General features: G+C 39.3%; 1 protein-coding gene across 5 annotated transcripts; it reads left to right on the forward strand.

The window, feature by feature from the left end:
• Nucleotides 1-322: 322 nt before the first annotated feature.
• On the forward strand, nt 323-10,525 carry HNRNPA3 (heterogeneous nuclear ribonucleoprotein A3). Of its 5 annotated transcripts, none has more exons than XM_086718960.1 (11): nt 323-451; nt 2,621-2,743; nt 2,834-2,980; nt 3,063-3,273; nt 3,597-3,686; nt 3,770-3,862; nt 3,944-4,024; nt 4,518-4,661; nt 5,779-5,901; nt 5,997-6,068; nt 6,161-10,525. In XM_086718960.1, the coding sequence occupies exons 1-10, from the start codon at nt 446-448 to the stop codon at nt 6,047-6,049; spliced, it is 1,071 nt and encodes a 356-aa protein (XP_086575086.1). In that variant the 5' UTR covers nt 323-445; the 3' UTR covers nt 6,050-6,068; nt 6,161-10,525. The 5 variants fall into 5 exon arrangements, with proteins under 5 accessions (XP_086575086.1, XP_025790108.1, XP_086575084.1 ...); XM_025934323.2 differs by having other exon boundaries at nt 366-517; XM_086718958.1 differs by having other exon boundaries at nt 366-517; nt 8,856-10,525.
• Nucleotides 10,526-15,293: the final 4,768 nt, after the last annotated feature.

A 15,293-nucleotide genomic window follows, 5' to 3' on the forward strand; every position in this document is an offset into this window, starting at 1 on the left:
TTCAGGCACGGGAATGAAATGAATTCGTAAGAGCAAACCTAGAAGACTACGTGGGGGAGGGGAAAAAAGCGCGAGAAGAAAGAGAAAAGCCTTTTCTCCGGTGACGCGCGGTCACGAGGCATTCTCCCGACGTGGGCGCTCGCTATTGGCTGAGTCCCAGCTGACGTCCCCGCCTGAGCCCCGGCGCGAACGTCGGAAAAGGCGGCACCGCACTGGAAGTTGGCGAGGCGCGCGCGCTCCCGCGGACCGGCCCGCCCCCGCTCCCCGCCCGCCAACCCGCTCGTCCATTCCCTCTTCGCGCCTAGTTGCCCACGCCCCCTTCCGAACTTGCCCCTCCCCCACAGGCCGGTGGCGCGCGGAAAGCGCGTCACGTGATGACTAGCCCCGCCTCTTCCTCTCGGTCCCATATTGAACTCGAGTTGGAAGAGGCGAGTCCGGTCTCAAAATGGAGGTAAAACCGCCGCCCGGTCGCCCCCAGCCCGACTCCGGCCGTCGCCGCCGCCGCCGGGGGGAGGAGGTATTAGGGGGAGAGCGGGGGGTTGACGGGTAGTGGCCGGCGTGGGGGGCCTAGTTCGGTGGGAGCGGGGAGGCCGGGTGGACCGTGTCGACCGTCCCGCGCTCTGCGTTGAGACGGGCGGTGGGAGGGGGAGGGGAGCGGGCCTCGGAGGCCTCCTGGGGGCTCTTCGCTCCCCTTGCCTTCTCCTTCGGCTGCACAGGTGGCCCCTCGGAGGCGTTGCGTGGCTGGGGAGATCTCGGGAGAGGAGCTGGCCGGTAGGCCGCGCGGCCTCGGATCCAAGGCCGAGGGCGGCATGGCGGGCCTCGGCGGGAGCGGTTGGGAGGAGGCGGTGGGGGAGGGGAGGGGACGAGCAGTCACATCCGGGCGAGCGAGCAGCCGGGCGGCGGCCACATTGACATTGATCCGCTGCCGCGTTACGAAATGGCGCATTGGGCCGCAATGGCCGCCGCCTCGCTCCGCCGCCGGGAAAGAGCGCGGGATTGGAAGGAAGCGGGAGGAGGCGGCCCGGCAGAAAATGCCGCAAACGTTCTTGGGTCTTGGGTCCTAGTGCTTTCGCTGAAGTTATGCCCGCGCGTTTCTCGTCCTTTCAGATATTTTTAAGGCGACGAGAATTCTCCTGTTTTTTTCTTCGCAGCACCCAGTTGACAATAATGAAATTTTTAAAAAGTTTGCTGCTTTAGAATACTTCCTAATTTACTGTTCTTGCTAAAGTACTTAGAATTATACGTATTTTCGCGCCTTGTGGGTTGGCTGTAATGGTTTCTTTGATTTTTGTTGTAGAGGACTGCAACCACAGTTGAATTTTTCCTGTGTTTGAGATAATTTTATGCGGTTATAAGTTTTTTTTTTTGGTCATCTTTGTGTTTTGTCGATTAAATGCTGTTAACCAAGATTTGAAAAGATTACGTGAATGGTGCTTTAGGCTATTAATCATTTAACGTTTTTTTCTAGCATGTGACAGTCTTTTCATATTAAATGCCTTAACATCTCTACTTTGGAAGACACACGAAGACATTAGAATGTAAATGTGAGCCCCTTTATTTAAGGACTTTGGATGAATTAATTTTAATGCATGCATTAAATGGCAGTTCATGTAACTTTATTAAGGAACTAGTTAGATTGCAAAACAATTCAGTCCATGTCACATCTTAATTTTTTTAAATCTCGTTTTGTTTTGTTCTCCATTCTTGTCGAACATTACATACTATATTTAATGTAACTTGTCCTTTTTGTGATCCTATGTTTTTGAAATTTTTGCCATGTGATACAAGTGCAAATACAGATTGGTTATAGAAAGCGATCAAGATAAATGGTGGGTTTCTTTTTGTAATTTTTGGAGGAAGAATGCTGGTTTAGCGGAATACCTGTTTTAACATCTTGATTTTCTTGAAATTGATGAATTTTTAAAAGTTTACCACTAAGAACCTTTAAGTTTTTCTTCACGGTTTTGTGGTTTAAAACTAAATGCTTGAAACGTAGACTGAGGAGGGAAGACATGAAAATAAATGGCATGGATGGAATACTGCTTCTACAACACATTGGTTTCTTTTTTTTTTTTTTAACGTTTATTTATTTTTGAGACAGAGACAGCATGAACGGGGGAGGGGTTAGAGAGAGAGGGAGACACAGAATCAGAAACAGGCTTCAGGCTCTGAGCCATCAGCACAGAGCCTGACGCGGGGCTTGAACTCAACAAACCGCGAGATCATGACCTGAGCCGAAGTCGGACGCTGAACCGACTGAGCCACCCCGGCGCCCCAACACATTGGTTTCTTAAAGAATAGTTTGCCAGTAGCAACTTCTAAACTCTGTCCCCAGATACTTTTAGTTGAAGTCTAAAGTTAAGGGACTTTTGATTCTGAAGTTTTCTTGGACTTCAATGTAGTTGAAGTGATGTTGGCATTTGAAAGACTGGCTACAGAATTTTTTGGTGTTGGTAACTTTAATCAGTTGATGCGTGATCTTACTCCAATTTTTAATTGGACAAAGTGTTAATGGTACAGGAATTTGATGTGAGTTTATCATTTGTAGCAGATTAAAGCTTTGTGCACCTTAGCAATTCATCCGCTCAAAGAAATAATTAACATGTATTTGTTTTCTCAGGGCCATGATCCAAAGGAACCAGAGCAGTTGAGAAAACTGTTTATTGGTGGTTTGAGCTTTGAAACTACAGATGATAGTTTAAGAGAACATTTTGAAAAATGGGGCACACTTACAGATTGTGTGGTAAGTTAACTAAAAGAGCAAAAAAAAGTTGTTAAGGGGTGTGGGACCTGTACAGATGTATTTCAGTACTTTAAAACTTCTGTTTTATAGGTGATGAGAGACCCCCAAACAAAACGTTCCAGGGGTTTTGGTTTTGTGACTTACTCTTGTGTGGAGGAGGTGGATGCAGCAATGTGTGCTCGACCACACAAGGTTGATGGGCGTGTAGTGGAACCAAAGAGAGCTGTTTCTAGAGAGGTATTTTGATATTATGCTGCATAATGTGCGAAATTGTTGAAGAATTTGAATTTGGTTTTTGACGTGTATTTTTTATACGTAGGATTCTGTAAAGCCTGGTGCCCATCTAACTGTGAAGAAAATTTTTGTCGGTGGTATTAAAGAAGATACAGAAGAATATAATTTGAGAGACTACTTTGAAAAGTATGGCAAGATTGAAACCATAGAAGTTATGGAGGACAGGCAGAGTGGAAAAAAGAGAGGATTTGCTTTTGTAACTTTTGATGATCATGATACAGTTGATAAAATTGTTGGTAAGTAGGAATTTATTGGAGCTTGAATGAGAAAACAAAAGGTTCCTTTGTGCTATGCTAGATTTGCCAGATTGCTTATCATTTTGTATTGTGTTTCATAGCATATAAAGCATACGGTTCAGTTTTCATAAATGACTACACCTGTGTAACCAGCATCCGGATCAAGAAATAAACCTTATTTATTGTTCCAGAACACTCCCTCATTCCCATTCAGTCACTACCTTCTTGATATTTTAATGAGTTTTAAAAAGGCTATCATTTATATGTGCTTTTCCAAACATCAAATAACTTCTGTTTGTTTGTTTGATTAAAAAAAAATTTAGTTCAGAAATACCACACTATTAATGGGCATAATTGTGAAGTGAAAAAGGCCCTTTCTAAACAAGAAATGCAGTCTGCTGGATCGCAAAGAGGTGAGTAGAACAATGTATATATACACAATAGAAGTGAGTGGTATTTGTAAGGTTTTTAAAGATCTTCCTTGCCCGTGTTAAAGGTCGTGGAGGTGGATCTGGCAACTTTATGGGTCGTGGAGGAAACTTTGGAGGTGGTGGTAACTTTGGCCGCGGTGGAAACTTTGGTGGAAGAGGTAAGATAGTTATCTTTTAATGTGTCTACCTAAAATTTGCTAAGTGGAGTATTTATTTTTAATTCATAACCTTTTCCTCAGGAGGCTATGGTGGTGGAGGTGGTGGCAGCAGAGGTAGTTATGGAGGAGGTGATGGTGGATATAATGGATTTGGAGGTGATGGTAAGTTTTTAACTGTTTGATGTTTTGACTTTATGTACTTTATTGGTAGTTAAGCATTTGTTTATATTCTGAATTTTAGTGAAAACTTCGATGGCTTATTACAAAGTGTGATTTTTTATAACTAATGACACGAAAGACCAGATCCCCCTCCTCTTAATTTTTAACATCAGCTAGTTCTCTTTGGTTAATAATGTTTATTGTACTAGCAGTTGAGCCAGACTGTGTCAGTGGATACTGTTCACTATTTTCTTCAGTGAACTTTAACTTCAAAAAAGTAGAACAATTTTTTTTTTTAGTATGAAAAGATATTTAAGCTTTTATCTTCATTCTCAGTAGCCCAGGTTTCTGATGCTGTGTTAATGAGGTATTACCAGCCTTTAGAGTGTTAAGTCATTGGTTTATTTTTCAGTTGGTTGGTGGTGATATAAATGTAGTTCAATAATTTGATTCTGTACATTTGTGGGTTTTTTTGTGACTCTTTTTTTTTTTTTAGGTGGCAACTATGGTGGTGGTCCTGGTTATAGTAGTAGAGGAGGCTATGGTGGCGGTGGACCAGGATATGGAAACCAAGGAGGTGGATATGGTGGCGGTGGTGGAGGATATGATGGTTACAATGAAGGAGGAAATTTTGGAGGTGGTAAGCTTTTACTTGTTTTAAATATTCCATATCATTTATAGGTCGTTACAGATGTCTTAAAAAATGTTAAAGTGTAGCATTTAGTCAAATCATAATATTAGAAAATACTCAAATGATGGGTGATGAAACCAAATTTTTTTGCTGGCTACTTAGCAAATTGGTAAAATGTGTTCAACTGTTAGGTAATCGAAATGGACATATTTTTAGTAATTGCCAGAATTAACTTAATTCTAGGCACTTTAAAATTGGACAAATGGGAACTGCAAATTAAATACAGACATGTTGAAAACTCAGTTGTCATCTAGGGTTTAGGTGACAGGAGTATTTTGAATTTTGATGTCAGGTACATTTCAGATAATCCAGTTTCATCATTATTCCATGATACTGCAGATGAAGAGCTTTGTTACGAATACATTGAGTTTTGTTGGGATGTTAATGTGTCAACAACAGAAGGTTTTTAAGTTTTTGTCATTTTAAATTATTTAATTTTTAAGTAAGCTCTGTGCCCAGTGTGGGGCTTGGACTCAAAACCCCAAGATCAATGGTTGCATACTCTACCCACTGGGCCAGCCAGGTGCCCCTTGGAGTTTTTTTTTTTTAACTTTAGAGAGTGGGGGAGGGGCAGAGAGCAAGGGAGAGAATCTCCATGCTGAAAGCGTGGAACCCCATGTGGGGCTCTGTCTCAGGACCATAAGATCATGACCTGAGCTGAGATCAAGAGTCAGACACTTACCTGATTGAGCCATTCTTCTTTTTTGAGTAGCTCATTTAGAGTATGTTCTTTGTCATTGATATAAAAGTTGTACTACATTAGAATTAGAGTGAATCAAGCACATTTCTGATGGTGTTAGTAGTATGAAGGCAAGAACATGAACTGGGGCATAACATCTGATGCGGACATAGGAGCTCTTCTGGACCATCTTCACTGATTCCTCCTCTCCTACTTATGCCTGAGGTCTGCTAGTGGGCCTCTGTTGGTAGAGTTGGTAGCTTTATAAACTGCAAATGGGTTGCATTTTAAGTGTTCCCAAGTGTGCTGTCACAAGAATGGGTACATACGTTAAAAGAGGAAAATAATTGTATAGGTCAACCACCAACAAAACTTTTGTGATTTCAGGTAACTATGGTGGTGGTGGGAACTATAATGATTTTGGAAATTATAGTGGACAACAGCAATCAAATTATGGACCCATGAAGGGGGGCAGTTTTGGTGGAAGAAGCTCGGGCAGTCCCTATGGTGGTAAGTACTTTTTTATTTTTCTGGTTAAGTTTTCCATAGACTTCTTAATTTAAAAACATACACAGATTTTTAAAACAAAACTTGTGTATTTCTAGGTGGTTATGGATCTGGTGGTGGAAGTGGTGGATATGGTAGCAGAAGGTTCTAAAAATTTTCAGAAGAAAAGGGTAGGTATCTTTAAATTTTTATCATGATGATAAAGAATATGTGGAACTGTTCACTGAGTGTAATAATTTTTTTATCCTGTATTATTCAACAGGCTACAGTTCTTAGCAGGAGAGAGAGCGAGGAGTTGTCAGGAAAGCTGCAGGTTACTTTGAGACAGTCGTCCCAAATGCATTAGAGGAACTGTAAAAATCTGCCACAGAAGGAACGATGATCCATAGTCAGAAAAGTTACTGCAGCTTAAACAGGAAACCCTTCTTGTTCAGGACTGTCATAGCCACAGTTTGCAAAAAGTGCAGCTATTGATTAATGCAATGTAGTGTCAATTAGATGTACATTCCTGAGGTCTTTTATCTGTTGTAGCTTTGTCTTTTTCTTTTTCTTTTCATTACATCAGGTATATTGCCCTGTAAATTGTGGTAGTGGTACCAGGAATAAAAAATTAAGGAATTTTTAACTTTTCAATATTTGTGTAGTTCAGTTTTTCTACATTTTAGTACAGAAACTTTAACAAAATGCAGTTTTGAAGGTGTTTCCTTGTGAGTTAACAAGTAAAGAAGATCATTGTTAATTACTATTTTGTATGAATTTTGCTAAAGTTAACTGTAAAGAAACACCTGCTGACTTGCAGTTTAAGGGGAATCTATTCTCTGCATTTCCAAACCATGAAATGAATGGGCTCTGACATGTGGAGAGAATAGATATTTGTATGTTTGCAATGTGTGTTTTAGATAAATAGAATTGGGTATTTAAATTAGCATATTTGTGAATTTAATAGCATTAAGATTTACCTTCAAATGAAAAATCTCAAAATTCCTATTTGGTTTTTGTGCATTTTATTTCAAAATGTAATCATATGATTTTAGTGTGTTAGCTTTGCTGAGAGTCCTAGCTGTGTTTAGAACATCTCCATTCTACATTCACCATGGTCACATGTGAACTGCCATAGTTTTATTTGGGTGTAAAGAATGTCTACTGCCCTCTGTTTAAATTCTGGAAAGGGGTAGTGGATGTTTTCCCTTTCCCTTAAAAACCATTCTTAAAAACTTTTCAAAATAACAGGACCACTAAGTCTGCTGTATCTGAGCAAATTAGTGGCTACTCTTATTTTCCCTTTTTAAAGCACAAGAGGCCCATAAGTCTTCAGTTATTTTCCTTGGTTTAATATATATCTATTTTTTTGATACAAGCTTTCAGAAGCAAGAGAATAAAAATCATGCATTGTTGAACCCTTAACTGGCTGGCATGCTTTCCTGTGTGTACCCTCTGTATTCTGCTGGATAAAACCAAGGACAGTCTAGATAAAATCATCCCAAATGACTTCCTACAGTAGAAGTGTAGCATAGTTGCTTAGTACAAGCTTCTCACTTCCCAGAGACCCAAATTCAAATTTGAATAGTCTGAGTTTTTGCTCACTTAAAAATCCACAAGAACACACTGTTATTCCATATGTATGTTTGAACATATAAATCATGTTGGTATGAGTTAACAGTTTGGTTTGGAAGACCCTGGTTGAGAAGAGTTTTAGATAAGGTCGTAAATATAAAAACCAATGTCTACTGTTGTGCGCCAGCTAGTGCTTACAATTTCATTCGAGCCCTGAGTATGTGCTCTGCTGTTACTCTTTCTTTGGCAGTTGAACGTTGAATTCGAGATTATTTTTGTTTTCAGAAGTACTAAGCAAAACAAGCAATAAAAAGGGGAATGGGGCGTGCTAGTGTTTGAATATGCTCTCTTGTTGCTCTAATTCTGTGCCTCTGTGCATTATTAATATTTGGATGCATGCAATGCCAGCATGGAAATCGGTCTTCACAGATACTGCAGTTTTCCAGAAAACACTCACAAACCAATAAATGTAACAGACAACATTCCATTTGTTAACGGACATATGTGAATAAGCAGTGTAGAAAATAGGCTAATATTAGAAAATGGTTAAGTCTTTAACAACTTCAAATGTGGTTATATAAATGGACACTGTCAATGTTCATAATTTAAACCTGGGTACCTGGTCAAAGTAATGCTTGGGAAACATTTTATTAAAATTGAGCTAAATTGTCTCAAGTTCTTTTATTCATATAATAAAGGTTGAAGGAATGGGGGAGATTGACATTTCCTGTTTCTATGTTTGTGAAAATGTTTGACACAACCTTGACAGTATCCTTTAATGGCATACGAGGTTAATTGTACTGTTAACAAACTTTCTGTGTTCTGGAACTAGTTTAATAGTGAAAATATTCTCAGTAAGTTAATGTTTGCAACCTATAAGCAGGTGAAATCTGTGTATGTGACCTGTTTATAAGTTGTATTAGCTTAGTTCTTGTGAACAGTGTGGAAAAGTAAGCCATGAGGAGAGCGATTTAACCAGCTTTAAAGGACCTAAGATGTGCATTTTAAGCACAGTGTGGATCAAAGGAGACTCACTAAGACAGGACTTCAGCAGCCTTTTGAGTATGGACAAGTCAGCATAAATAAAGAATGACAAGGCAGCAGCAAGAGCTTCAACTACAGAGAAGTGAAGGCATAAGATACTATGGTGATAGTGAGCAACTTTCCAAAAGCTAGTTAAATCTGCTTATTACAACTGAAATATCGAAGAAAGTCTAGCAGGAAGGAGCTCTTCGCCTTTTGGAACATCACAATGAGAGATAGTTGCCACAGTCACTAGGTCTAGCATTTAGACCTGCAAGGAAGGGCAATAAGCATTAGGTAAGGCTTGAATTTGAATTTTTTCACTAATTAAAGAGTAATTTTTTGTAAAGCAAGGTAAGAGTAATCTTTTTGATTTGCAGGTTGAATGAGAACCCTACTTGCCTAAATGAGGAATGTCTTTCCTACCATCTTATATACGAAGGTTTCTGGCTGGGTAAGGTTTGTAGCTCACAGTAAAAGCTCATGACACCATTTGTTTCCCTACAAACTTATATGACATATTTTGAAACTATTAGGTACATTGGCAAAATTACTCAGCTGAATACTTTATTTCAGAACCAGATCCAACATTTTAGAACCACATCCAACAAACACATTTTAAACAGTTTCAGGCCCTGAAACAGCCATGAATATTTATCTTGAGTCAGATGTGGCCCCATATATACAATTCATTGTTGGTGTGTTTAGGGTAAAGTTGATTTTTGATGAGTAACCTTAAATTTTGTGAAGTTTTTGTAATAAGCATGACACTTGTAACAGAAGCATTAAGCTGCTAATCCTTATTCCATGAAAAACACCTTAGAATGAACTTTCAAAATTGTCAGGTGATAGAAGAATGGTCTTCATTCAAGTGGCCTCATAAAGTTCTCTTGCATATAAATCCAGGGAATTACTTGAACTAATAGGATACATTTTGGTTCTTTTGTGTTTTAATCAGTTAACCAGAAGTAGTGGAGGACCTAATTACGCTAATACTCCCTTAAAAGATTTCCCAAAGAGTAATTAAAATATTAATTATTTAAATCAGTTGCTGATCATTCATAAGGGCTATTATCACTGTCCCAAAGGGCTTATTAAAAATTTGAGAATTTGAGGGGTGCTTGGCTGGCTCAGTTTGTATAGCATGCAACTCTTGATCATGGGGTCATGGGTGAGTTCAAGCCTCATGTTGGACTTAACAACTTCAGAAAAATTGAGATTTGATGTTTATGTACTTAAAAAAAACTTGGGGGACAGGCTTTTAAAACAGTTTCTAAATTACAAAGTTAATACATAGGTGTAGTTTTAGTTTATTCTCAAAATGGTTGGCTCTGTTTCCTCCAACTAAATCAGGACTAAATTTCCACACATCATAAAAATGAAGTGTTGAAGAAGATAATAGTCTTTGAATGATAAATTTTCTTTTAGTGTGAAGCAAATTAACCAAGATAGGTAATATTCTTTACAGTCCATCTCCTTTCTTTTGAAATAAAATGATTTTATTTAAATGTAGTTCCACTGTCATTTCTGAAAAATGTGCTCTTTAGTCATAGCACCAGTAAGCCAAATAAGGAAGTTCTAGAAGGGGGAAAATGGTTGAGCCAGGCTTTTTAACAGATTTTGTCAAACCAACTTACAGGTTATTGCTTCCCACACTACATTAAAAAAAAAAAAAATGCCTGATAGACACTCAAGTTCTAAAAAAGAAAATTTGGTACTAAAGATCATTTGTTAAGGAACTGAACGGTTGGAATAGGCTTGGTTTTAAGAGTTCTGGTATGTCACAACTTGAAACATTTCTAATGAAGGGACAGTATCGGAGTTTCAATAATTGAATGTCACAAATAGTTGAATAAGCAAGTTAATGGCAGGGGTAATGAAAGGATTGTTAGCCTATATAATACTCAAGATTACTTTTAAATTTCAATGTTTTATCCTGATTTTTAAGACTTAAGAGGTGGTCTGTAATGGATTCAAATGTTTCATTTGTAGTATTAATGAAATGTTTACAGAAAGATAACTTTTTCATTAAAATATTTTTAGAAATGTGTGTGTTGTTTTGTTGCTTTCCAGTGTTTGTGTGATTTAAACACTCTAGGTGAATATTACATACTTTATTAGTAATAAAATAATGGGAAACTTGAAATGAGCCTTTACATAGCAGTTCAAGGTTATGGATTCTATTCAGTGGGAAACATACATGACACTGGAAATGGGGACAGAAAATGAACTGAAAGCCTAGCCTGTTGCTTAAGGATTTAAGTCTTGAATACCAGTGTATGAGATGCTTGGGTGGTAAGTGAGGAATCTGAACTTAAAAAAAAAACGCAGTTAAGGATACTTAAATGACTGAAAAGATAGGAAAGATGAAGGGGTTTCAGCTGTTGGATGCATTGGGTTTCAGTGGATTGGTTGAGTATTGTGTGGTGTGAGGGTGGACTGGGAGAAAACAGGAAATTCAGCCAGACTGGAATACTGCATTTTTATCCAAATGAAGGTAATAGTCCTCTGTTAAAGCAAGAACTTTGGTGGGTAGATTTTTAAGAATTGTGACTTTTAGGGAAACTTTGTAGCACAAATATTTGGATTCTTAGCATTAGTAGCTATTAAGAACATGCTGAATAGGAGTTGTAGCCATGTAAGGAATTAGCTGTTAGAATTGCAACGCATTTTGCTTGGGTTTGGTTTCAACGCTGGTTTTCGTGGTATGTGCAGTGGTCTTACTCTGCAGCAGTAAGTACCTTATAATTCCAGTAGAACACTATATAAAGACTGGTAATGGCAAGGGTGCATTGAACTGCATTCTAGAGGTTAAGTGGGTACTATGCTGAAAGCTAGCTAGGAAATAGGAATTTGCCCAGGATACTCAACTTCTAAGATTTATTGATGTGTTAAATACAACGGTATTGGCAGCTTTAAAATACTTGGAAATATGAAATGGTTAGGTTTTACCATATCCATGTATATAGCCATAGTATGTTAAAAGGGCCTATAATGACAAAAGATGAATTCTATCAAATGTTAACTAGTTTGGAAGTTAAAATACCGGTAATTTTCACTTTAAAATACACTGTTAGTCCATACATTGTTGATAGAAATGTTGAGTAAACTATAGGTACTTATTGAACTCTGATAGGTGGTCTATTTGGATTTAATCTTTTGTCTCCTCGTTAATAGGTATTAGAATAATGCAATTAGATTTTTGTTTATCAAGTTTAAGTACAGTATTTAAATACAGAACTTAAGCTGTTTTGTGAGTTTGGGCAAGTTATTTGGGGTTTCTTTATGCATGCTACCCATTGGCAGTTAGAGGCCAACACAGACCCTAGGAATCTTGGTTTCATATGCATTAAGTACGTAGCATTAAACATTACATTGAAAATAGTAATCAAAGTTTTGTTTAGTAATACATGCTTTAAGTATCAAATGAGGCTAGGAGGGTCTGACTTCTGACTTTGAAGTTATGTATGAATGGCATTTAGAAATAACCGTAACCTGATAATGTTTAACTGACAGTTTACTGTTAATGCTATTGTGGATTGTCGTCTGTAGTGTTGAAGGAAATATTAAATTCATTAACTGTTAGTGAAAAGAAGTAACTTTCTCCATGAAAACTCAAACTTAAATTCTATCCAGATTAGGAGCTGTTTTTACCTAATAACTTGTGTAAAGCGGAGATGATACCCACCCTCTTTCTCATTGAGTCTGGAGGTTGAATCTGATGCTGGGTTTAAGGAACTTAACCTAGCATCTGGTCCACAGTCTCTAAAGATATTTGGGGTAATTACGGGTGCTTTCTTACTATCCTGAAGAATACTTAATATTTTAACGGGTTACAATAAAGTTAATTATGCCAATGTCCTACAAGTTTTTCTCTCCACACAGTTTTTGTGGCCTTTAAATATTTCTCAGTTCTCTTGGGGTGTGGTGCCTTAGGTGGCTCAGTCGGTTAAGCGTCCAACTCTTGGTTTTGGCTCCAGTCATGACTCAATTTCGTGAGTTCGAGCCCTGCATCAGGGTCCATCCTGACAGTGCAGAGCATGCTTGGGATTCAGTCTCCCTCCTCCCTCTCTATGCCCCTTTCCCACTCATCGCTGTTTCTGTCTCTAAACCTTAAACAACAAAAAAACAAAACTCTATTTTAAAGAAATTTTTCCAGTTCTCAAAAAGTATAAAAAGCAACTGAAAACAACCTGTTCCTGATAAGTATCTGTAAAATAGGAATGGCAATTACTTTGTGTACGTTCTGAGGCTTAAAAACAAGTATGGGGGGGCGCCTGGGTGGCGCAGTCGGTTAAGCGTCCGACTTCAGCCAGGTCACGATCTCGCGGTCCGTGAGTTCGAGCCCCGCGTCAGGCTCTGGGCTGATGGCTCAGAGCCTGGAGCCTGTTTCCGATTCTGTGTCTCCCTCTGTCTCTGCCCCTCCCCCGTTCATGCTCTGTCTCTCTCTGTCCCAAAAATAAATAAACGTTGAAAAAAAAAAAATTAAAAAAAAAAAATAATAAAAAATAAAAAAAAAAAAAAAAAAAACAAGTATGGGTAGGATAAGTGTAAGTTAATGTGAGTAGCCACTCCTTCCCTAAACACGGGCTTGAGAAATCTCAGCAAGAAAATGTTTCTTTACGTAATAAATGCAGTATCGTTCAGTTAAGAGTCCTAAGAATGCTTGCTATAAATCAATGTAAAAGGCATACTTTTTTTTTTTAACGTTTATTTTTTTGAGACCGAGAGAGACAGAGCATGAAGAGGGGAGGAGCAGAGAGAGAGGGAGACACAGAATCCGAAACAGGCTCCAGGCTCTGAGCTGTCAGCACAGAGCCCAACGCGGGGCTTGAACTCACGGACCGTGAGATCATGACCTGAGCCGAAGTCGGACGCTCAACCGACCAAGCCACCCAGGCACCCTGTAATACGCTTTTTTTTTTTTTTTTTTTAAATGTTTAAGGTTCAGTTTTGAGAGTGGGAGCAGGGCAAGGGGCTAAGAGGGAGCTAGAGGATCTGAAGCAGGCTTTAGGCTCCCTATCATCAACAGCCTGATGTGGGGCCTGAACCCACAAGCCTTGAGATCATGATATAAGCTGAAATTTGGATGCTTAATTGAGCCACCCAGGTATCCTGCATAGGTACACATTTTAAAACTAGGAACTTGAGTTTAGTGTTTGAATAACTGGATAGCCAAAATTAAACTGAGGACAGTATAAAGCTCTAACAAGTCTAGATCAAAAGATAAAAACTTGGCTTTAATGTTTGTCATAAGTAGGTTTTGTTATATTTAAACATTAAGTTCTGCATAATGCCATATTTTATTTAAAAATTGCAAGAGAGTGGGGGAGGGGCAGAGAATCCAAAGCAGGCTCTGCTCAGCAGAGCCTGACTTGGGCAGGAGGAGTGTATCACAACTGAGATCATGACCTGAGTTGGACACTTAACCTGAGTCACTCAGACGCCTATTTATTGTTTTCAGAGAACTAGAGAGAATGTTTTGTACTTACAAGTTATTTTTTCAGATCCTGTACAAAAAAAAAATGAGTCGCCACAGTGAACTCAACTGTTATCAGGCTAGAAGTCTGTTCCAGTCTGCCCAGCAGTGCTTCTCACCCCTTGTAGGTGTGCCAATCCCAGGTGTTCAGGTGGGGCTGCAGGTAATGGATTCATGCCACATACCCCCATAATGCCTAAGGGTGGAGCACTTCAGTCTTTTGTCTTGAGGTTGGAAAAATGTCTCATCACCACCAGTTACAGAAGAGATTCTTGACTGTGCCAGAGAGGCCAGCAGCAGAATCTGAATGCCTGCTACATTCATTAGTCTCTGAAGTCGTGTTCAACCCCAAGCTGAGCTTTGTCATTCAGGCCAGGTTTTCTTACTGGCTAATTTCACTTTAGTTTCTTTCACTAGCAACTAAAAGGCATCCCAATACAAGGCTAAGGAAAATGGAAAATATGCCTGTTGAGTGCTTAGTGAGCTAGGCACAATACTTTTTGCATAGTAACTCAATACTTCCTCTACAGATGAGGAAATGAGCCTGAGTGTCTTCAGTTATTGGAGGTCATTTAGCAAAATGGCAGCAGAAAGCCCAGCGCCTCTAGGGCCTGTGGGCCTCTGCATTGTAGTACTTATTCTAAATGTGTTTTAATCCTCAAGATGAATCTCCCATTACCCCACTTTTTTTTTTTTTTTTTTTTAAGCTTGCTTTTGAGAGCATGAGTGGACAGAGGAGAGGGACCAAGCAAGTTCCATACTGCCAGGAGAGCCCGACAGTGGGCTTGAACTCGTGAACCATGAAATCATGACCTGAACCAAAATCAAGAGATGCTTGACTGATTGAGCCACCCAGATGCCCCTCAGTTCTTAAATATATTACAAGTCCTTGACTCTCATCTTCACCCAACATTTATCAGAAAGTTCTTTTAGTTCTACCTTTGAAACCTGCAGAATCCAGTGCCTTCTCACTGTTCCTACTATCCCCACCCTAGACCAAAACACTATCCCATCTATTCCAGAGCTTTCCCATTGGTCTTGCTGCTCCCACCTTAACCTTCTAGACTGTCTTCAATACACAGGCTAAGGAAACTTAAAAATCCGATGTTACTCCTTAACACCTATGGCTCCCCACTTTCCTAGGGAAAAGCCAAAGTCCTCATGAAGGTGTAACAAGGTTCTATGCCGTATTCCACTTCTACCTGCTTTATTTCTCCATTTTCAGCTGTATACTTTTTTTGAGCAGCAGTCAAAAGTCTATTAGAATATAAGATGAGAAAGCAAGAATATAAGGAAGCTCTCTTTACAGAGGGGACATTTGAAAGTGAATGCTGGTCAG

Source organism: Puma concolor, chromosome C1 (assembly GCF_028749965.1).
Source record: "Puma concolor isolate L17-30 chromosome C1, mPumCon1.1.hap2, whole genome shotgun sequence".
Lineage (NCBI taxonomy): Eukaryota > Metazoa > Chordata > Mammalia > Carnivora > Felidae > Puma > Puma concolor.